At 43.3% G+C, this 24,949-nt stretch overlaps 1 protein-coding gene across 2 annotated transcripts in view; it reads right to left on the bottom strand.

Annotated features, from left to right (window-relative positions):
- GPM6A (glycoprotein M6A) overlaps positions 1-24,949 on the bottom strand; it is a 270,108-nt gene that overhangs the window by 41,564 nt on the left and 203,595 nt on the right. For both annotated transcript variants that reach the window (XM_074991864.1, XM_074991862.1), the window contains exon 2: positions 10,425-10,617. In XM_074991864.1, coding sequence (XP_074847965.1) covers positions 10,425-10,617 — 193 coding nt within the window. The remainder of the gene's footprint in view (positions 1-10,424; positions 10,618-24,949) is intronic.

Genomic DNA, 24,949 nt, shown 5'->3' with positions numbered 1-24,949 from the left:
TGGAAAGGTCTCATTATGGTTTTGGAACCAGGGTTGAGAACTGCACCTTCTTCCCATCCACACAGCTTTTTAGCTGTCTTTTACAGGATATCTCGTTGCAAAGCCCCATTACTTCAACTGACTGGTCTGTAATTCCCTGGGTTGTTCTTATTAAATTCATGAAAAGTTGGTGCATCTTTTAGATGACTTTATGGTTAACAATTTTACGTTACTATTTTAAATAATCCAAAGTGATTACATGATATTTTAAAATTCTGAATGGGGTATGTGGGTTTGAGTGAGCCTCTTGATCTTGAACAGTCCCTATTTTATGCACATTAAATAATTCAACATCACACACAAGAGCTATCATTTATACAGTTTTCTTTCAGTTCGGAAATTTTACCAGTGACTTTTGTTGCGATTCTACCATGAACCTTAACTAGGGGCCTACATAATCTGTTCATAATCAAAGTCAAGAAAAAAAATAAACAAGCAGCAAAAAACTCAAACCTTATTGAGCCAATCCAATGCTAATTTATTTAGTAAAGGCAAAATACTTTGTTATTACAAACTGAACATAAATATTCATAACTGTCAGTCCATGCCAGTTTCATTCGATCCATTTTTCACCTTAGTAGAATTTTTGCTAGCTGGTTTGTATAAGCAGTGATAAAAACATTTATTATGGGTGTTTTCCGGTTTAAATTGTAGATGGCAATAGGATCACTTGATTTCTCTTGGAATACTTAACTTTCTTACTAATTGGTGCTCTTCATAGTAAAGACGATGCCTCAGTATAGCCAACACCACAGTATGGCATTAACTAGCAATTGTTTATGCTGAGGTAATACCACATTAACTTTCCTTCCAGCCATAAATATGACAGGTATGAGATAAATTCAAGCTCTAATGCCTCCAAATAACAAAGCAAACAGGTGGAATTTATATTTCTCTAATCTGATACTGTGTTGAAGAGAGAAGCAGGAAATATTACACAGGATAGGATTATGCATTTTACACCTATAAATCATGTAAGCTCTTCACTAGACAGCTACTTCTGGGACTGTCCATCAGTCAGGATTCCCATTGACTTTAATGGTTTTGTCCTTACGGGAGTATTATTAATGTCTAGTTTAACACAATAGAAACAGATACCACAGGACAAGAAGCATAGGTTAAACGTGGAGGACTGCTATCGTGGACAAAAGGAAACCTTACACAGATGTGGTATTTTTTATTCAGAGAAAGAGAAAGAACACGAGGCAATCAAGGCAATGACTGCAGAGGGCTACACTTCTATACATAGAGCCCTGTATATCCACCTCATATCTGCAGAGGGTGGAGTTGACACCCATGTAGGGCTGTCCCACACTGTGTGCCTGGCCACCAGGTGGATGGGGGCAACAGGGCAGGCCTCTGCACTGCTGGCAGGGAAAGGACAGAAGAAGCTCCACCCTAAATCTCCCTTCGGGAGGGGCTGAATGCCATCCCTGCTTTGTCCATCTACCCCACCTCCCCCTCTCCTGGTTAGCACTGACCTATAGATCCCCAGTCCCAGTTCCCTGCAGCCTTTGATCCCAAGCCCCTGCTTTTCTGCTGCTTGTCTCATCCGTGCATGATCCTGCCCCATCCTTGATCACCTGTGCTCCCTCCCCTCCAGATGATTCCACGTGTGGATGCCAGTAAAATCCAAATTGCTGACTACAGGTCAGATGAGGAGTTGACTCTGGCAGATGCCAACTGGATGCGGATCCACAGTTTTGTTACCTGTCTGGAGAACAAAGCAGATGGCAGGGCACTCTCCTTGTGGATGATCTGAAACTACGGGCAGAGTAAGAGAATCTATATAGCAGAGATGAGAACGATGGGAATCACTCCCCCCATCAGAATCAACAAATCCCTTTTCTACAAGTGTTCATAGCATGGTAAAGGTGCATCTCCTTTCTCAGACACTAGCCTACAGGACTGGAAGCTTCAGGGGGGCTAACTATTTACAGAAGATTATCCTTTTCTTCTCTAAAAGAAAAAACAGTTACCTTTATACAGAAGGGTCTCAACAGTCACAGAATCACAGGGCTGGAAGGGACCTCAGGAGGTCATCTAGTCCAGCCCCCTGCTTCAACCAGGATCAACCCTGACTAAGTCACCCCAGCCAGGACCTTGTCCAGCCAGGACTTAAAAACCTCAAGGGATGGAGAATCCACCACCTCTCTAGGCAACGCATTCCAATGCTTCACCACCCACCTGGTGAAGTAGGTTTTCCTAATATCTAACCTACACCTCTCCCTCTTCAACTTCTGACCATTACTCCTTGTTCTGCCATCTGACACAACTGAGAACTTAAGATTCACAAATTCAATTATTCGCGAGTGGCCGCTTCCAGGGGGCTCTGGCAGGGAGGGGCGCTGACTGCCGCCACTTGCGTGGGGGCCCCAGGCCCAGGCAGGAGCGCCGCCAGCTGATGCTTCCCTGGGGCTCTGAGCCCCCCATTTTCGCCAAGTCAACATTTGTGAGGGTTTTTGAGCAGTGATAGCTGTATACATGCTGGCATGATGGTCATCAGCAGGGATCAAACCTAGGAACTTCAGTATCATAAGTATAGGTGCATACCACTTGAACACAAGGAAACCACTGAGGTTACTAAAAGACAATTCCATGACAAAATCAAACCAAATCAATTTTGTTTATTTTAGTACCTGGTATCACACTTATATTTTCAATACCCTTAACTAGTTTGGACTGCAGTAGGTTAATCTTAACTGGAAGAATTCCCAATTTTTCATATCATAGCCTGAAATAGCATCAGTTTTTTTTTAAATTAAATTCAATGCAAGGAAGCTAAAAATCCAGGATGTTATATATATGACAAATGGTCCTGATTCTGCTTTGAATACCAAAAAAAAAAGAAAACTATCTTCTAAAAATGCTGCCCGGTACTGGACAAAGCACAACAGTTGCACCCAGCACTGCTGATTTCAATCTTATTAAAATTCATATTATGGAACCTGTTTGACTACCACGGAGATGAAAGAATCTAGATCAAAGAATTTAGACCATTCCAATGCCACTGGGACTGATTTCAGGTTCTTGCCAGATTTCATGACTACTATGGGGGCCAAGCCTGGGTCTGGCTCTGGCTCACTCCTGGACCCCAGACCTCTGCTCAGTCCACAGTCCCATAGGCTACGTCTACACTAGCACACTACACTGAAATAGCCTATTTCAAAGTAAGGACATCGAAATAAGCTACTTCGACACGTATTGTCTACATATCCTCCAGGGCTGGTGCCGCTGACGTTCCACATCGAAGTAGAGATAGGGAACATCGAAAGGAGCCACCCGGAAGGAAATGTGGCGTGTCCACACACACAAACGCTCCCCAACGAAATAAGGGGCCAGCAAAGCCCCAAGCCACTCCCTTAAAGGTCCCCTCCCAGACACACCTGCCTTGCACAGCACGAGATCCACAGAGCCAACAACCGGTTGCAGACCCTGCGCATGGAGCATGGACCCCCAGCTGCAGCAGCCCTGGGCTAAGGGCTGCTGCACGCAGTGACCATAGAGCCCCGCAGGGGCTGGACAGAGCGTCTCTCAACCCCTCAGCTGATGGCCACCATGGAGGACCCCCCATTTCAAAGTAGTAGGACGTGGATCATCTACACATGCCCTACTTCGACGTTGAATGTCGAAGTAGGGTGCTATTACCATCTTCAGATGGGAATAGCGATTTCAACGTCTCACCGCCTAACATCTATTTCGACATTGTGCCAGCTACGTCGAAGTAGCTGGCTAGTGTAGACGCACCCATAGTGTCGGGCCCACTCGCCCTTGCTGGGGGTGGGGGGAAGTCAGGTTTAGGTGTCTGGGCTCAAAGGGCTGTGGGTAGGAGCCCCCTGGTTTGATTGCACTGAGTACCTGGTCCCTAACAGCTTTTGGCAGATCCCTGTGGTTACCGGGGCAGGGAGCTCCAAACACTCTCCGGCTGTCTCTGGTGGTGCTGTTAGTGCCTTTACTACTCTTTAACTTTCTCCTTGGCTGTTTGAACTCCCTCACTCCCCTCCAAACTCCTCTTCCACTCTCTCCCCAACCCCTGGGAAGAGGTCTCCCCCAGCAGCTAAAGGGCTTGCTACTGCTGGGGAAGGACCACTTCAACTGGTCCTCCACTGAACCTCTCCTGCCCTTGGCCCACACTGGGGCTTGCTTCTGTCTCCGGGGAAAAGGTCTCCCACAGTGATTAAGGGGCTTGCTGTTGCTGCACACCCCCATACCCATAACGGGGCTTTCTGACACCAGGGGGAATTGGAAAATTATTTTTTCCTGCACTTTTCTATCCACTTTCTTCTCACTTTGAAAAACCAGTCTGGGACCTCGTATTATTTTCAGGGATCACATACATGCCATCATGAGAGGTGGGATACTCAGTGGATGACCAGCTGAGAACACAATTGTTGCATAGAAGCCTTATAGTGCACAGGAAAGCCAAAGACTCTCCCCAGTACCAATATAGTGAATGGAGAAACCAAATATTCCTCTTTCCTACACTTTCCTATCCTCTTCCTTCTCACTTTAAAAAACAGTCTAGGCCCTTGCATTCATTTCGGGTATCACATGCACGCAGTGATGGGCAGCGGGACAAACGGACGGCCAGTTGAGAATATACTCACTGCACCCATGTTGGCAATGTAATGTGGGGGGAAACCAAAAATTCTTTCCTCTAATTTTGTGGGTCTGCGTATTATTTCCAGGGCCCGACATATTTTCAGGCATCAGGAGGAGAATGAGGAAAATGCAATGGGGGAAGATGACATCAAGACCTGAGAGCACACCCAGATGGGATGAGGGAACTGTGGGATAGCTTCCCACAATGCACTACTGCCACAGTCAATGTTAGCCAATGTGTGCGTGGCAGCAATGATTCAACTGTGGGGGGAGCATGGTGGAAGTGAGAATGGTCAAAATTCCAGAATTAGAATATCAATATAAATAAATTTAATTTTATCTCATAGTGTAGACAGACGTAGCCTCAGGGAGGTCACACAGTGAACCATATAATATATTTTTGGTTCTGGTTGAAATGAAAATAAACATGACTTTTCAAGATTTACTGAGATGTATTACAACTGTCCAGGTTATTAACTTTTACATGTACACATGAAGTAATGATTGGGAGAGGGGGGCTGATTCATGAAAAAGGTGCCTACTCAACCTTTACTACCTACATCATCTAAAGCTCCTTTCCAGGGTTGTTTCAATCCATGTGGGCCATTTTAGTGTGTGCAAGTTTAAAATGATTGTCCCTCCATTCAGACAGAACCCCAAAACAGACAAGTTTTTCTGATTAAAGATCCTACATATAAAGACAAATCCCATCATAGAACTATTGTGTTTCAAGCGCTACAGTTGAGGATTTTAGGGCCCAGGATAAACTTTCAAACAGGGCTTTTTCATGTTCCCTCTGCGCTGCGGCAACCCTTTCCCCACATGACTGTCTCTCAGATCATCCAATCCATCCGAGCTCCTTCCACAACAAACCTCATCCTGGATGCTTTTATTTAAAAGTTTGTCTCACTAATGAAGATTTTTTTCCTGACTCCTGCATTGAAGTAAATCAGCATAACCCTCAGACAACTTTAATAAAGCTGTACGAATTTGCACCTAGACTTTTATTTTTGTTTTTTTAAATAGGAAGAATTATTAAGTTTGTATAATGCAATTACTGTTTTAGCCACAGGTGGGTTTTTACTACCTCCTGTAGGGAAGAGAAGGGAACAGACTATGTTTCCTCTGAGTGTGCATGTGTGGATAGAGCCTAGAAATGTTGTGGGCTCTGAGAGAATACAACAATTAATAGCAGCAACAATTCTTTTTACAATCTCACCTAAGAAGCACTTTTACAATTCTTCTTGCATGGCATCTGTATTCAGATCATTTCACTATTTTGGCTTAAAGCCCTGTTCATTTGAAACCACCATTGTTCTGCAGTATTGTGCTTTCTTCATCCTCCTTTTTCACAATAAATGATTCCAAAGGTGGGGGTGGGATTATTAATTTTCCTTACAGGAAGTTGTAAATTGAAAACCTCTGTGGATCATTAGTCAATAGCTGCCAACAGCAACTGAATCATCTGATGAAGATGCTGAACTATTGTTCTGCATGAGAAGCACTGGTGTTTAGATGAAGAGATGTTAGTAGGCTTCAGCCTTTTCGTTTCTGCTCTAATAAGAATAGGTCTGTGGTAACCACAGGGTGTGTTTTTAACCTTAATGGGCCTGCTCCTGCTTTTAAACAGCAGATAGTGCTTGCAGTGACAAAAGTTGCATTGCATGACTAAAAGCAACAAAAATTAATATAAACAAATAATCTAAAGGTGAATCTATCCTTATGGGAAGATCAATGTGCTGCAGTCAGTCTTCTGGAGTTCAGTTTTATGCACCTGGTACAGTTGCAGCAAAATCGACCTCTCTGGGCTCAGCCATCGACCCTTCTACATCACGCTATCATGTGGAATAACGGATGTCAGCATGAGACTAAATACTACACCAGGGAAGAAAGTCAGTTCAGATATGTAACAGCAATGAAGGGTCCTGTGGCACCTTATAGACTAACAAAAGTTCTGATCATGAGCTTTCGTGAGCACAGACTTGCTTAATTCAGATATGTGAATTTGAGCTACACATATGTCATAGTTAGAACTGCAAATCTGAAAGTGACCGCAATGCCTACTGTAGACCTAGCCATTAATTTTAAATGCACTGAGAAGAGTGAAAGAGCATAATAAATGAAGTCTTGCCTACATGTTGCGTTGTAAGCATTTTGCACAAATGTCGTTGTGGTTGTAGTAAAGACCGTGTAGAACAGCTCTCAGATGTGGATTTATTTTCAGATTACATGACATACTGAAACCATCATGTCAATAAACTAAACCAGAGAGAAACCATAAGCATGATTAAACACATTTTAACACAATGTGTTCCATTACACAATCTGCATTGTAGATTTGTCACTGAGGGTCAAACGGCAACATTTCATAGCACCAGCAGCATTAAGGTTTTTTTCCTTCTTGAAACAGATTGATCACTGAGGATGGCTTTTCTCAATTCTTCTCTTTTTTACTTAAGGTCAGAACAGCTGTCTATTCACTCGCAGTTAGGTGGAGAGGCAATAAATCATAAAAAGGGAGAAATGATTCCTTTTCATTATTTACAGAATTTTGCTGATTTATTGATTTTCAAGACAATGTGATTTACAAAGGACTTTTTGGACTGCCACCTGCTGAACTGCATTGTGGCAAAACACTGACTGTCCCTAGAAAACTACGTTTAAGAGCAGACTAATATTTATTGAAATCAAGGAGAAAGACAAAACAGAGAACTATACAGTTTGTCCAGTTATAGATGGCACCTCATCACTTTCAGTGAAATGTACTCTCCCGCAAGATTTTATTTTGGCTCTAACATACTGAAAAATGAGCTGGAATCAGAGATCAATGGAAGGGCTGCCAAGGAAGCAAGTGGTTTTAAGACTGAAAAAAAAAAAAAACCTCCCTGGATGAAGCCAAATAATTAGATTTCAAGAAAAATTAAATTTAGCTTCATAGCTCCTTTATTATTTCCAGTGAATTATCTACTTTGGAACTGCGGCCCTTTACTGCTACTTTCACTTAAAAATTCAACAGGGGAGCCTGGAAAACTTGCTAGGAACTGAAAGCATTGATTTGCAGCAGTTCTGCCTTAATGGGTTCCTAGAGACTAATAAAATACATTACAGTCTAATAAAATGACTGATCTTTCATTCAGTAGTAACACTGAACCTTAACTGCGAAGCCAAGTTATACACGTTATTCTAAATGCTGGGATAAAAAAAATAGCAGAAGCACATCTTTCCCAGCTGCACTATAAATTATATGGCTGTGCAGTGAGATCAGATAACACATGTTGACCCCTCTCTCGCATCTAGGGTAATGAAATCTGGATGCTGCAATGTGGTGATTTAATTGATTTGCCTGGATGCTTCTTGGTGACCAATCTAACAAGCATTATTGCCAGTAGTTATGAAGAAAATGCGTGTATAATAAGGCAAGGTGGTGATGGTACAGGATTGTGATAGCCAGGACATCTGGATTCTATTTCCAGCTCTGTTACTCTCTTTCACTGTAACTGGGGCGGTAATAAAACACTTAGATTCTCTGTGAGAGATGAAGAACGATGCTCCCCAGAATGAAAAGAAGGGCCCTTTAGCTCAAGCTAGAGCCTTATGGATCATAACTTCCTTTCCAACTCCTAAGAGGAGGATGTTTTCATTATGAGGAAGGGAAGAACAGAAGGGGGTACCATTAAGATGTGTTATTTCATTTCAGATTTGATTGAGATATTGCATTAAGGCACACATACACTGAGAAAACACTTGGCCGTAGGGAGTCTGGGAGTATGGGTCAGCTGACTCAGACTTGTACTTTGTGGCTAAAAATAGTTGTGTAGATGTTTATGCTCAGGCGGGAGCCTGTACTCAGACATATTCCCCTTTGCTAGGTTTCAGAGTCTGGTCTACAGCCTGAGTGTGGAAATTCTACAATGCTATTTGTATGGAGAAGGAAGCTCTGCTCATTCCCCATCATCTGGACCACTGGAGTCCCAGTGATACCAACTCTTGTAATTTTAGGTAAAGTCTTGGGGTGTTTTTTTGAAGTCCCAGTCATTCGGTTGGTTCATTACGTAAGAATGTCAGCGTAGTCGGGCGAGATGGCTGCCCACTGACCCGGAAGGGGAGGACCCCTTCCAGAAGCCTTTTTGAATGGAGCCTGGCCCCACCGAGTCACGTGACTGGGAGCCAGGAGGCGGGACCAGGACTATAAAACCACACCCTGAGGCCTCATTCGGGGGCCAGCCTCCAGAGGAGCGAGAGGTCAGCTCAGTGCTCCCAAGTCAGGGGGCTGAGCACCTGCCGAGAGCAGCAGGCTGGATTGGACCCCTGGAACCCTGCCCAATCCTGGAAACTTGGGAAGCTCTGGAGGACCCACCTGACCGCGAGGAGCAGCTGCAACCACATCCCCTGCCTGCACCCCGATTAAACGCTGAGGCAGCAGGATTTGCAAGCCACGGAGGCCTGGATTGGATCCCCAGCACCCCTGCCAGTTGGGGAACCCCTTGAACCCTTGACAGCCCCACTGGATACCCACATATGCCTGGAGGGGGAGATAGAGCTAGCCCAGGGGACAGACAGGACCATTTAAGGTCCATGGGTCAGCATGTTGTGGTGTGGGTTCCCCACTGACCCACGCAGCAGGTGGTATTGCTGCAACTAGGGCCCCTGGGCTGGGATGCCATGGAGCGGGTGGGCCCACATCCCCCCCGCCACCCACTTGCCGGGTGGCAGTCCCCCCCCCAAAACGATTGCAAATTGTTTGCTGCCCCGCCCTGAGCTATGGCCTGGACTCACATCGAACTCATTTCCCCCAGCCCCTGACTGAGCTCAGGCAGGGGACTGTGAACTGTTACCTCTTGCCCACCTGAGGCCTGGTGGGAACCGCCCCCCAAATTAGTGACTTGGGGGTTGTTTGAGACATGTGGCTGTGGGGCAGGATGGCCGCCCAGTGACCCAAAAGGGGAGGACCCCTTCTGGGAACATGGACCCTGTCACAGTCAGCTTTCATTTAACGAAGTAAGAGTCTTGTCTTCTCAGTTGCAGAGAAAGCTTGAAAACAAACTAACGGCTCAATAACAAGAAGGCAACTAAAAAAAACACAGGCCAATTATTTTAAAAACAAAATCTAATGATTTTAAGTTAATCATATGATTGGGAGATGCAGAAATTCATGAGTTTCAAATGACAATCAGCAAATGTGGAATTCTCACCATTGTTTGCCTTGCATGGTTGTGCATAGGGTCTCTATTCCCTCGCAGCTTTGGCAAGACCTTGGCTTTCCCATCCACTACAATCTTCAATAGAACATTTGGCCTTCAGTAATGCTTACTTTTGTTCTAAATTATTTGTAATTGCATGGAAATGTGCTCAGTAGTTATCAAAGTGAATTACTTATGCAAAGCAAAACTATGACTGAGGTTTCAAGTGAGTTACTCATAATGAATGAATATTTTATATATTACACAATCAATTTTAATTACTTAATATATATAGTATAAGCGATAAGTATGGGGATCATCCATAAAGATCACAAAATACATCAATTACTCAATAAATGATTCAACTCTTAGTACTTAATAAGAATTACCGCCAGATTCTAAAGTTTACTACATATCACTTATAGAAAGGAAAGATATTCATGCTATTTGTATTACAGTCACAATACTTATACTATTGCATGTTCTTGGGTTATACTACCTGTGGTTTTTGTTTCATGAATACTTTCATGAATCTCATTTTCCTCCCGTTTTTAACTTTTGGACATCTAAAAACAATGTTACAAAATGTTAACCAGTACTTACATGGTAAATACATCAATAACATCCCCAGCAGCTCTTGCCATCTCAAAGTAGGTTTGCAGAATGTTGACCGTTCCCGAGAGTGCTTCATGTCCACAGCCACAGAACAGTGCAACCCCAGCGTACAGCAGGATGGTGGCAATCAAAGAGGCATAAGGAATACCCCCCAAGCACTTGATGCAGCACTCAAAGCACCCTGCATAGGAAAGAAATAATATTAAACATTTTATTATGTCTATCCTAAAAGTGGTGGCACATTTTTGATGTAAAGCAATACTTGTTTTCATAGCTATTGAATATGCACTCTACAAATTCAAGACCACAGGCCAAGGAGAAATCACATCAGGCATCAACAGTGCAGCCCTCCCCACACAGTCATTGCCCTCTGCATCAGAAAGAACTTTGAAATAGAGGGTGCTTCCTCCCACTCTCATACTTTCTTAATGGTTATTTGACATATTAAACACCAACAATCCTGACTAGAGAGAAACTATTAAGCACTGTGAATCCCCTGTATTTTATGTGCTCCTGGTCTTTCTATTCAGAGCAAACTACTCTACTGAAACTAGGCTAAATCTATAATAACTACTCTAGCTCCTTGGCATATGGATTATGGAAGAGGACTTAAACAAAATCAAAGAGGGGGGATGGAACAGTAATCAGGCTCAATAGAACCTCATTCAATTCCCTGCTCCGCCACAGACTATGTGAAATTGGGCAAGTAATTTACTCCCACTGCCTCAGTTTCCTTCTGTGAAACAAGGATAGTGCCTGCTGGTGTGTTAGGGGGAGCATCAACACATTGTTTAGCACTCAGATTTTGCAGTGACAAAAGTGCCTGTAAAAAATCCACACACGCACACATTTAGATCCAGATTTTCTTTTTACACCAGTATAACTCTACTTACTTTAGGGTTGTTACGACTGATTTCCACCAGTCTACATGAAATCAGAAAAGGACCTAGAAAATGAGAACAGTTTAGAGCACACATCAGCAACCTTTCTGAGGCAGAGTGCTGAAATTTGACCTTTTGACTTCTAGGCACTGTCCAAGTACCAGTGATACTTTCTAAAGTCACTAACAGTCCAACATACAACAGCTTCATGGATAAATAAAGATGCAGCGCTTTACCGTTCAGGTGGTCACTGGTGGCATTAGTTGTTGTTTTGTTAACCTACAGGTGGCACGGCTTTGAGCAAGCTCCTGACTACATGGGGGAGGAGGGGCGGGGCTGAGCTCCTGCCTCATGTGCTGATGAAAATTGGCTCATATGACACTCTTTCCATCTTTGATGGGGGTTGCTGACCCCTGATTTAGCTATTACAGATAAACTGAAAAGTTTTAGAACTCTAGTGTAACTTAAATTTTAGACCTCTACAGTATGATCAACCTCAAATTTCTAAGATGTTTACTCAGATCCCATGTCTCTTTTCTTCTCCTGCATCACTTACATTTCTTTCAATATGTTTGCTTCGTCCCAGCTCTCCTATACGTTCTTTCTCCAGCAAGACGCAGGAAGTGGCAATTGCCTCCCAGCATAGAGATCATGATCTCTGCCCACCTATATTTACCTTCCCTGGCTGCCTGTCCATACACAGCAGCTCCAGACTCTTTTCCAAAAGTCTTTCCAAGCAAAGTATGACCTGTTATTGCCGCAATGTCCAATATGCTTCCCGTGCGCCACATGGGACGCATACTGCGGTGAATGCAGGTTGGTGGGCTATTGCAGCGGCTCAGGTGGCAGCACGGCATCTCCTTGGGTGCCACGTAACAGCAGCAGCTCAGGAGCTTGGTAGTTGTGTGCCTGGCTCAGGGACTGCACAGTGGCTCCTTAGGCACCGCGTGGTTGGTGCAGCTGCTTCTTGGGCACCATGCCACCAGAGCTGCTCATCCCTAAGCCGTGCAGCTCTGAGAGCCAAGCAGTGTGGTGCCCAAGGACCCAAAGCACCACTGCATGGCCTCCTAGCCAACTACACAGCATCCAAGCTCCCAGGCTGCTGCCACCATGTCGTGTCCCCGGAACCACTGCACCACCACCCAAGCTGTCGCACTGGCTCTCAGGGCTATGCAACTTGGGGCTACATGGCTCCGGCAAGTCACCCGGGGTGGGGGGATGGGGTGCCTGGCTGTGGGGACCTGGGGTGGGGAGTAGGGTGCCTGGCTGGGGGGTGGCATGTGTCTTCCTTTTGGACACCACTGTGCTCCATAGGGAGAACACACAAGATCCAGTCACAGAGGGAATACAAGTAGCTTCCTTTGTTAAGTTTAATGGTTAAAAATATTAACTAAATGTAGTTGTCCTGGGGCCACTAACCTTCTTCTCCAACCACAGTATTAATTTAGTCCCCAAAATCAAGGATTTAGATAATATGTGGAAGGAGCGGAGGATGATAGAAGAACTTTTAATAACATAAACCCATATATTTCAATTGACTTCAATGGATTTATGCCAATCTGGGCCAGTAGAGGAGGTAGTTTTTTAAAATATACAGATTCTTTACTTATGTTACTTTAGGTAGCTGAAGTGAAAAAAAACCTGTAAATGTTATATTTCATTTTTCCATTTTTGTACTTCTTTCAGCCTAGGCAATAAAAGGAAGCTCTCCTTTCAGTTCTAGCCTGTTCCATTTGCCACTTTTCAGGTATTAACACAATTCTAACGTATAGTTTTACTAATCTCATTTGTCTTCCCTTGCAGAAAAATTATGCCATTATTTACATTAGAAAAACATCATTCACTGCAGTTTGGTTTCTAAACCTCCTTCCCTCCCCACCCCCCCCCAAAAAAAACACCTTTTCTCATTTTATTTTTAGTCCATGAAACATTTTTTCATAAAATTTATCTAAATGAATGAAAAAAGGCAATTTTTGTGAATTGTATATTCAAGTGCCCCTTTTCTAGAAATATTTTTGTTTCTGTTTAAAACTTAAGCATTGCATTATTATGGAAGTCCCAATTCATGAGAACAAGAATGAACCTAAGAAACTGTCAGATTAGTTGAACCATCCAAAGAGAGTATTGTGAAATAATAAACAGCCTAGTTATATCTAGAGGAGTTATTATTCCCCTCTATTCAGCACTGGTGAGGCCACATCTGGAGTATTGCATCCAGTTCTGAGCCTCCCAGTATAGAAAGGGTGTGGATGTACTGCAGAGGGTTCTAAAAACTATTAGGGGGCCTAGAGCACATGACACATGCAGAGAGGCTGAGGGATTTGAGCTTATTTTGCAGAAGAAGAGAAGAGTAAGGTGTAATCTGATAGCAGCCTTCAACTTCCTGAAGCAGGGGGTTCCAAAGAGAATGGAGAGAGGCTGTTCTCAGTTGTGCCAGATGTCAGAATGAGGAGCAATGGTCTCATATTACAGTGGGGAAAGTTTAGGTTGGCTATTAGGAACAACTATTTCACTAGGAGGGAGGTGAAGCAGTAGAATGCGTTACCTAGAGAGTGGTGGAATTTCATCACTAGAGGTTTTTAAGTCCTTGATTGACAAAGTCCTGGCTGCGATGATTTAGTTGGGGTTGATCCTGCTTCAGGCAGAGGGGGCTGGACTTAATGATCTCCTGAGCTTCCTTCCAGCCCTAGGATTACATGATTCTATGAAAGTAAATTGTAGCTTCATGAAAGCTCATCACCTAATAAATTATTTTTTTAGTCTTTAAAGTGCTACAGGACTGCTTTTACATTTGTGAAGATACAGACTAATATGGCTACTTCTCTGTGACTTAGGCTTCAGGGGTGATGGCTTTTAAAACTATAAATTTTAATTCTGTAAAATTTTATCACTGAACAAAGGGAACAAATAATACATATTTGAGACCAGATTCTCTGTTCTGGTCAAGCAATGCTTGGCAAAAGATAAGAAGAGGATGGAAATTGCCCATAAGTCATCTTTGTGGTCCCATGATCCTTAACTAACTCATTACTGGCCTGATCTACCAAGACAAATAAGACTATCCTGAAGGCTGCTATACACTGTGGCTGCTTCCACCTGCTGTCAGGGAGCATTCAGAATCTGTGTATCACCTTGTGGTAAGAGACATGGCTAGGGCTCTCCATTCCCCAGAAATGTTCCTTACCAACAGAATTCTGGAGGGATGTTGGCACTTCTCTCAATTAAAGGATTGCCCTATAAAGCAGGAGTCTTCCATTAGTCATGTCTACAAGTTTTAATGCAACTTTGATTGAGAGACCATTGTAAATCAGGATTAACTTGTGCTCTTTAATGCAGGGACTCGTGCTCATGTGCTCTTTAGTGCAGCGACTGGGTGAACTCCTGTACCCAATGAAGTCAGTAGGAATATTGCTATGGCCAGATCTGGTGAAAGGATTTCACTCTGTTTCTTCCAGCCTCTGCTTCCAGTGACTGCAGAATTACATGGGTGTGAAATCAGTGTAAGAAGAGAATAAGGATCACAGAAGACATGGAGAGACTACTATTCAACACATTTGGCCACAGACCTCCAATCATGAATTGATGTTGAAGAAATCTATCCCAGAAATACATTGAAAATCAGTGTCTTAAAATAAGCAGTGAAGCTCTATCTACATGAAAGCACATGAGTTTTAAAGGGGATTGAGTCTCTGACTAATGTAAGCAGTGAAGAAATACAGTATCATTTGAACAAATGCAACAAATACACCTACCACCTGCTATTCTCAGATTTCTGGAGTTACCTACCACTCAACTATTATATAAAAGGAAACTTGATAATCAACTTCAATGAATCCATTGTACATTAAAAATAATTACACATTGCAAGCATCAAAACTTCCACCATACAATTACTAATTTCATAAGTCTCAAAACATCATGACACCCATCAAAAAAGAGAACTTGATATCAAGGAAAAACTGGCAAGACCACACAGGAAGTGCTGATATATACACCAGTCCTACGTAACTGAACTGCTAGTGTAAAAATTGATACCACAAATTCAGAACAATTCCCAATGATTTCTTTTGATGATGTATAGAAAAAAACATATAAAGCAGTTATACTGTAAGAACAAAATTATGACATCAGTATGGCACATAAGATAAACACATAATTAAATCTACTAGTATAATTCACATCCTTCCATCCTAAAAAGGTATAACTGTCTATACCTGTATACTTGCTAAAATATACAGTAATATTTTATCTACTGCATAATTTACTCACTTTAGCCATGTATTAATTACATATACAGTTTCAATGAAAATTTCTCTCAGGACAACGTACACCATTTTGGGAAAGTATTCTACAAAGTATTTGAGAATATTTTCTCAAGCCATGATGGTACTGAGGTATGTTGATCTTTCCAGGGCCAGCAAAGCAGTTACACATGCAAAACCGGACAAACATATAGTATGAAACTTAAGGCTATGTATTCTACAGTAACAAGAAAATATCAACAATGGGAACATTTTGCAATTCCCAGCCTGTACAGGCATTATTAAAGCACAGAAAGAGACTGTAATCAAAGGCATCTTAGCAACTATAGCTGCAGCAGCATGTGTCACAGAGGGAGACCAAGCATTTGAGATTCAATGTTTGGAATACAGGCAATCACAGCGAAAAAGAAATCCAAAGCAAAGAAAAGAAGTGAAGCTTAATTTCCGTGACGTTGAAGAGCTCATGCTAGTTTTATGTGCCAACTAATTTGGAAATAGGGGTTCCACTCATTTTATTTTATTGGTCACACTGTGCTGGAGCCCTATGTAATGCAATATTAAAAAGATGACCATATTAACACTAAGCTTTCAACACTAATGTATGAACACTATTACAACCACTGTTGCATGTTTGTGATGAATCTTATAAAGGTAAAATCTTGTAAGGTATCAGTGGAAAAGCTGTAATCTGTTTAACAATGTTATTCTTTTTGTGTATATTATAATTGCATATGAAGTTATGAATTTTGCTGTGTGTTTAAATCTCCATTTTTGGGTAACACAAGACAAATCTGCATCAAGACCAGGCCACCACGTTTGATGGATAATTAAGTAGAATCAATTCTTCCAATGGGCCCCTCCTATTCTCATATTCTCTCCCCTTGGGAAGCATATGGATAATGGAGGACCACTGACTCTGCAAGGTGTTGAGAACATCATGATGGGATTTCCCCAGGATGCAGCCAGAGACAGTGTGATCACTGTGCCCCTTTAACTCTCTCCAGGCCGAGTTGTCTACTACATTGCCTTGGTAGAGACGATCATCGACCCTCAACATGCTGCTCCTACTCAGCACAACCCTATGTGGAGACCCCTCACACTGCCAGATTTACCAAATATGTCCAGAGCCGTTCCTGAATCACACAGAGAGAGGAACCAGCCGTATGCCCCAGTTCCTTAGTACTGTATGTCTGGAATATATCACCTATTTATTAATTGGTTCATCACTTCATCAATGGGAAGTGCACATACACAAGCTTCTGTAAAACCTGAGCATATTTGCCACATACTTCACACAAACTCATCAGTAAAAGTAGTTTATTTATCATAATGATAGATTTTAAGTGACATGAAGCAACAAGCAAAAAGTCTGAGAAGTTTCCAAAAGAAAAGAAAATAGAAACACACAGGCTAGTGCTACAATCACCCCTACTGCCGACAACTTAATACAAGTGAGCAGTATCAAACATGCAAAATGGCCCCTTATTTGCATATTCACAGCAGAAAACAAGCAGCGAAGAGATGGTTCTGCCAGCAAAAACTCAGTCTGTTGCCAGCCCCTTATCGCTGATTTTTTCCAGGGATAAGGGGCTGGTGAGAGAGGAGGTTTTTGCTGGCAGAAGCATGTCTGCAGTGCTTGTTTTCTGCTGTTAGTATGCAAATGAGTACTCAAATATGCAAACCAGCCACGACTTTGCATTTTTGAGACTGCTGACTTGCATCAAGCGGCTGACACTAGGGGGTGAGTGTAGCATTAGCCATAATCTAAACTCTCAACAGTATCAGACAGGGCAACAACTAGACCAAGCAGCTTGTCTCACCATACTGGATATGATAGTCTATAGTACATAGATTTCACCCTTGAAATCTGGACCAGTCCCCTTTACTGAAATCTTCAGAGTGTCCTCCTCACCTGCTGGATGGTGTGACAGGAGAAAGGCCAAGCACAGCCCTTGTGTTTGATTTTTATGTCCTCAGCTCATGTGCTTCGGAAACACAAATCCAGGCATGTCTGAGGGCATTGCTAAGTTGCCAAGCAAAGTTGAACAATTCCCTCGGTGTGCTTCATAAAGGCAAGTCATTGCATCGCATGGCAACTCCCTTGCTGTACAATGGCCACTGACGCTCCGCTTGGGCATTAGATACTCTCCGTGCTGTTGCCTCTGGGAAGCAGGCATTTTTAACTGGTGTGATGAAATTTTATGGTAGAAACCACCACCAATCAGGGTTGCCAACTCTGGAGCTATTCTGAGAGATTCCCCCTCCTTCAACGTGACATAATTTCATTTTCTTAAAATAGTCATACCTTCAGGATTCCTTTCAAGAGTCACCAAGAGATAGATGACAATGCTGAGAGACTGCAGGCCAGTCCTAGAGGATTGGTAACACTACAACCCGTCTGGGGTATATGCCCTGTATTCTGGCAGTATGAATTCAGACTGGCACTCCTAACTACCAGACAGCATGACAAACGATTTGACAGGCACAGTTCCATGTCAAAAGCAGCTGTGCTTACTTTGCCTCTTTTATACCTAGAGGTATAATTTAAAGTTATAATATAGAACTGCTGGGACTACATCCTTTTAACATACACCATAACAAATGTCCCATTACTCCAATATTGCATTTTCTCTTTAGCCTTGGAACTGCAAAACAAACACAGAAGAGGCCATTTCATTCATCATCAAGGAATAGAGAAACTATGGTATCCAAATACATCAGAGATGACAGGTCATGGAGCGGTACTACCGATGAGTATTGGCAACCAAAATGATGTTCTTAGCTACGAAAGCAGGGGCATATTAAGGGTATGTTAATGTGGGTCCAAAACAACAACAGTCCCGCAAATTAGTGGCTAGTCTCTTTGTCAGCGTAGATTATTCTTGCCCACATTAGGCAAGAATGCCCTGGGGCACTGAAATGCTCTTCATAGCACCTGCTGTAGAAGGTGAGAAAAGTAGTCTCTGTGCAGGTTTTGTGGAGGAGCCAGAACGTGCGCCTCCAGCCTGTGCAGCTTTTAGTGGCTGCAAGTTCTCTAATGCACCTCTTCATGCATCAGCCAGCCACAATTTGGTACTGAGTGTGTATATAATTTTCTCTTTACTTCACATTAAAGAGATAAATGACTTAGAACTCAGTACAACTATTTAAACAGCAGTTAGGGTTTATACACAAATTGGGCATAAAAATACCACCACCACAATCATTCTCCTTGTTTATAAATTGTTAGTATTATGTGACCTCTTTGTCATAACTGCAGCTGATGTTCTGCAAGTGACATATGAAATGAACAATTGTCTGTGCCTAGCACACACAAATACCAGCTCATAGCCTGATTGTCTTGTTACTTGAACCCTGTGAGAACTGCACTGAAATCGAAGGATTTACTCTGCTGTCAAAAGGGTACAACAGCAGAATCAGACACACAGGATTTTAATTATGGTCCTGGCTGTAATATTTAGTATTCAGAAATCCCACCAAGTCCTATCAAGTCCCATAGAACATTAAGATGAATAGAGAAAAACAAGAATACACAGAATATTGAAGTACTTTGTATTTTTATTAATTTTTTCCCTTTCGGAAAGTATCTCCACAGGTACCTAGAACTCTTAAAGATTTTTAAGTTGAGAAGAACGTAAAACAATCCTAATGGAAAACTCAACCTCACCATCTGGTGAATTATAAGTGACATTTTGCAGAGGAGTAGTTCTGGAAAGTGATCAAGAAATCGCTTGAAAGAGGTCTTGGTGATGAGGGCTTTTCTACACAGCCCCACACTACAGACTATGGAGATGTGAACTGTGGTGCACAGTGAAGTATTGCACTCTATCTGCCTCACATAGAACCCTCTAGCGCAAATAAAGAGATACCTAAAATCACATTAACACAATCCAGTTCGAAGATTTTTGCAATGACTTCCATATATGATGCTATTTTGTTGGGTATTCTAGAACGTAGTCCTGAAGTGCTCAGTAGAGAACTCGCAGATTCGGGATCTCTAAAGGAAAAGGATTACACCTTTTTCTGGAAGGGTAAAGCCCAAGAAGAACCCAGGGAGCATGGTGTTGGCTTCGCCATCAGAAACACCCTTCTACAAATGGTGGAATTAGTCATGGGCGGATCAGAAAGACTCCTTCAGGTCATACTTCAAACTTGTGCCAGTCCTGTCCACCTGATCAGTGCTTATGCTCCAACCCTGTATGCTGCACCAGAAGTAAAAGACAAGTTCTATGACATGCTTAGTGCTGCCATAGTGCAAATACCTGCTCATGAAAAACTGTACATTTTGGGTGACTTCAATGCGAGAGTTGGAGCCGATCGTGAACCATGGCCTTCCTGCTTAGGCCACTTCATTGTAGGAACAATGAATGAAAACGGACATCTTCTTGAACTTTGCACGTACCACAATCTGTGCATCACAAGCACATTTTTCCAAACCAAGCCACAGCACAGAGTGTCATGGAGACACCCATGCTCAAAACAATGGCATCAACTAGACGTGATAACCTCAGAAACGTACTTCTGACACGCAGCTATCACAGTGCCGACTGCGATACAGATCGCTCGCTAGTTTGCTCCAAACTCAAGGTGATTCCCAAGAAGCTGTACCACTCTAAACCAACTGGAAGGCCCCACATTAATGCCAGAAAGACGGCAAACTCAGAGAGAGCCAAAAAGTTCAGAGAGACCCTCGAGGAGAATCTGCGCAGCAGCCCTGGGGGTGCCAATGTGACATCCAGATGGCAGCATCTGAGGGATACAATTTACAACATGGCCTTGTCGGTGTTTGGAAGAAGAGCTAGAAACACAAATGACTGGCTCAAAACTAACTCTGATGAGATGATTCCAGCCATTGAAAAGAAGCGCGCTGCACTCCTGGAGTACAAACGCTTGCCGAGCCAGAGTACCCTGCAAGCACTCAGAGCAGCCAGAAAAACAGTACAGCAGACAGCCAGGCACTGTGCCAACAACTACTGGCTCGAGCTATGCAGCAGCATTCAGACCAGTGCTCACTTTGCTAATCTCAGGGGAATGTACGAGGGCATCAAGAAGGCATTAGGACCCACCCAGAACAAGATGGCACCTCTGAAATCCAAATCTGGTGAAGTCATTGCTGACAAAGGCAAACAGATGGAGCGCTGGGTCGAGCACTACTCCGAGCTGTACTCACACGAGAATATTGTGGATGATACAGCCCTCGATGCTGTCGAGCTCCTACCAGTAATGGATGAACTGGACCAGGAACCAATTGTGGATGAACTGAAGAAAGCCATCGACAGCATTGCAGTAGCAAAGGCCCCAGGCCAGGAGGGTATACCACCAGAGGTAATCAAGTCTGCCGCGGACACAGTCCTGGAACCCCTACATGAGCTACTGTGCCTGTGCTGGAAAGAGGGAGAGGTTCCACAGGATATGTGCGACGCTAACATTGTAATCTTGTATAAAAACAGAGGAGACAGAAGCGACTGCAACAATTACTGTGGAATCTCCCTCCTAAGCATCACTGGTAAACTGTTCACTCGCGTCATCCTCGGCAGACTCCAGAAGATAGCTGAGAGGGTGTATCCCAAATCACAGTGCGGATTCCACGCAGAGAGATCTACCGTTGACATGGTCTTCTCTCTGAGGCAGCTGCAGGAGAAATGCAGGGAACAGAGGAAGCCACTCTATATTGCCTTCATCAACCTGACCAAGGCCTTTGACTTGGTCAGCAGGGATGGACTGTTCAAACTGCTCCACAAGACAGGCTGTCCACCACGGTTACTCAAGATGATCCAGTCTTTCCATGAAGACATGAGAGGAACCACCCACTATGACGGCACATTATCGGATGTTTTCAGCATCAGGAGCGGCGTCAAACAAAGATGCGTCCTTGCTCCGACATTGTTCAGGATCTTCTTTGGATTCCTCCTGAAGCATGCCTTTGGATCTTCAAAAGAGAGCATCTTTTTGCACACAAGATCTGATGGGAAGCTGTTTAATCCTGCAAGGCTGAAAGCTAAATCTAAGGTGCGGGAAGTCCTCATCAGAGATATGCTGTTCACAGATGACGCTGCTGTAGTGTCACACACAGAACACCAGCTTCAGAAACTGCTGGATCGGTTCTCCAAAGCATGCAAGGACTTCGGGCTTTCCATCAGCCTAAAGAAGACAAATGTACTTGCTCAGGACGTTGCTGAACCTCCATCAATCAGCACTGACAACTATACATTAGAGATCGTCCACGAGTTTGTTTACCTCGGGGTCCACCATCACTGACACCCTGTCTTTGGAGACTGAACTAAATAGGAAGATCGGAAAAGCAGCCACAACTCTGTCCAGACTCAGCGAGAGAGTGTGGAATAACATCAAGTTGTACACCCACACCAAAATGCAAGTCTACAGAGCCTGCATCCTCAGCACCCTCCTTTATGGCAGCGAGTCTTGGACTCTGTACGCCTGCCAGGAAAAGAGGCTGAAGGTCTTCCACTTGCGCTGCCTCAGGCGCATCCTTGGAATATCGTGGAAGAACAGAGTGTCCAACACAGCTGTCATTGAGCAAGCTGGCATCCCAACTATGCACACCCTCCTCAGGCAGCAGCGGCTCTGCCGGCTTGGCCACATCCACAGGATGAATGATAGAAGAATCCCAAAAGACATCCTGTATGGCGAGCTAGCCTCTGGCAAAAGACCTCCCAGATGCCCCCAGTTGCGCTACAGAGATATTTGCAAGAGGGACCTCAGGGAGGCAGACATCGAGCCAGACAGCTGGGAGGAGCTGGCAGATCACAGCAGATGAAGGCAGGAGGTACACAAGGGCCTTCAGAAGGGTGAGATGAGGATCAGACAGCTAGCAGAGGAGAAGCGAGCCCACAGAAAGCACAGTAAGGACCTGCCAGACACCCATTACACATGCAACAGATGCAGCAAGGACTGTCACTCTCACGTGCACCTTCACAGTCACAGTCAACGCTGCAAATGATGATACCAAATGGAAGTACGAAGGGCGTGATCCATAGTCTACACAGACTGAAGGATGCTGCTACTACTACTACTAGTCCTGAAGTGCTCAGTAGAGAAGTGGGTATGCAGTGTGAAGAATACAGTAAGTTTTTTAAATGTCCTGATTGCTAGTGGGAATGACACCTTATCTTTCAAGGTTCTCAAGGATTTCCAAACTAGTTTTCAATTTCTCAAAGTCATTTTATATCCCTGGACAAGAACTACGACTGGACTGAAAAGAAAATTCAAACTTTGGATATCCAAGGGGACGGATATGTTCTAAGTAATCACCATTTGAGGACATCTGCCCCCATTGTTCTAGGGGTGGCAGAGACAAAGAGAGTGGTAATCTATACCTAGATCATATTTTTTGTGACTGGACCCTAACTTCAAGATGGACCAAACTAGAATTCCAGATTCAAGATGCACCCAATCAGTCATGAGCAAGTATCTGAAACCCAACTTTGTAGCTCAGTCTCGTCTCTGAACAGAGGAGACATGACCTTTATGGAGCTAATGGTTGTCATGGCAATGAAAAAGAATGAAACTGACCTTTCAGTATCAAAGGGTGAATCAACTCAGATGCTTTTAGACTGCTTAGGAGCTAACCAAAAGTATACATCAAACACCTCTGCAAAATAAAAGGACACTTGCATCTCACTTTAAGATACTAGAATATGTCAACAGGTTAGGTTGGCATCTTACAAAATGTTACTTGACTTGTCTTCTGTTTACTCTATGCTCAAATCCTTCACCTTAAAGTAGCACGTTATTCAAAATGTCATCAGTTATGTCTTAGTCAATGAACATTCCTGATGCTGGTGATTCAAATTGTATCTTTAAGTGGGCATAATATTAAATATTTTTAAACACAATCACATAATTCGTTTGTTTTTTTTAAATTAAGTACTAAAAACACTTGAAACTTCCAGAAACTTCCATCTGGAAATATTAGTGAACAGCTTAATTCTGTGAATTTTTACTGGGAAAGTAGAAATAGTTACTGTAAATGTAGTTTAGTATTTAAAAACACACTGCCAGACAGAATGGTACCCTGAGCTGGGAAAGGAACTTAGAAGCTCCCCTCCTCTTATGAGCATGCATGGGAGCCAACAAGCACACACTGTATACTTGTGTCCAATGAATCAGCCACAGAGCCACCACAAGGGGAAGAAGAATACACTCCTTACAGGGTTTTCTTTCCCTTTTTGGCCCTAAAAAAGAGACACCTAACTTTGAGGGAGTGCAACATACCCATACTTGTGTCTAGCAACAATAAATGTCAGTACTTCCTCCCCTAGCAAAGGCCAGCTAATGGCATAAAATAATTAGTTGTGGCCTCTTTCCCTTGCACATTAGGCATCAAACATTGCTGGTTCTACTGCTAGCTTTTTGGTTTGTTTGTTTGTTTGTTTTGTTTTTTGTTTCTTACAATATGTCTTAATGTATGCTGACCTTTATGGCAAAGTAGTTCAGCAAGAAAATTTCTGAAGTCTTTCAGGAAGTGCTGCCACTCTATGTGCATTCAGTAAATAGCTGCACTTAGGCTCAGACAGAGAAGGAAGAATGTGCCTACACGTTCTCTGCTCAGCTGATTCCCACACTTAAGAAGGATTGAGTAACTCACTATCCTCTCCCCCCTCCCCCAAAAACCTGGAGCACACTCATAACTACTTCCACTGGCATGGGCTGATAACAGTCCCACAAGGCTATAATTCCAAACGGGGATGACTGGGATGTAGCTAAGTCCTCTCTTCTCCAAAGCCTCTTCCTTAACTCATCTCCTATGTTAGTATAGCTGCCCCTATGTCACTCAGGTATTACCCTCTTCAGAGAACTCTTCATCTAAGTGATCAAGACAACTCTGTGGCATGATGGGCCAGGATCTGACTCATGTGTTGACAGCAGTGCTTGCTTAGTAATAGGTCCACACAGCAGGAATTCTCTCCCTGGGGACAAATGATTAAGCATGAAGTTGCCAATCTCAATAAGACCAACCAAGTGATTGTTTTTGCACAGACCAATGGACTATATTCTGGTTTTCTAGAAGTCCTCATCAGAGATATGCTGTTTGCAGACGATGCTGCTGTAGGCTACGTCTACACGTGAAGCCTACATTGAAGTAGCTTATTTCGATGTAGCAACATGGAAATAGGCTATTTCGATGAATAACGTCTACACGTCCTCCCGGGCTGGCAGTGTCGACGTTCAACATCGACGTTGCACAGCACCACATCGAGATAGGCGCTGCGAGGGAACGTCTACACGCCAAAGGAGCACACATCGAAATAAGGGTGCCAGGCACAGCTGCAGACAGGGTCACAGGGCGGACTCAACAGCAAGCCGCGCCCTTAAAGGGCCCCTCCCAGACACACTTGCACTAAACAAC

The sequence above is a fragment of the Carettochelys insculpta genome, chromosome 4 (genome assembly GCF_033958435.1).
Source record: "Carettochelys insculpta isolate YL-2023 chromosome 4, ASM3395843v1, whole genome shotgun sequence".
In the NCBI taxonomy this organism is placed as follows: domain Eukaryota; kingdom Metazoa; phylum Chordata; order Testudines; family Carettochelyidae; genus Carettochelys; species Carettochelys insculpta.
Note: the sequence above shows the minus strand (reverse complement) of the source record. Positions and strands in the feature narration are given on the sequence as shown.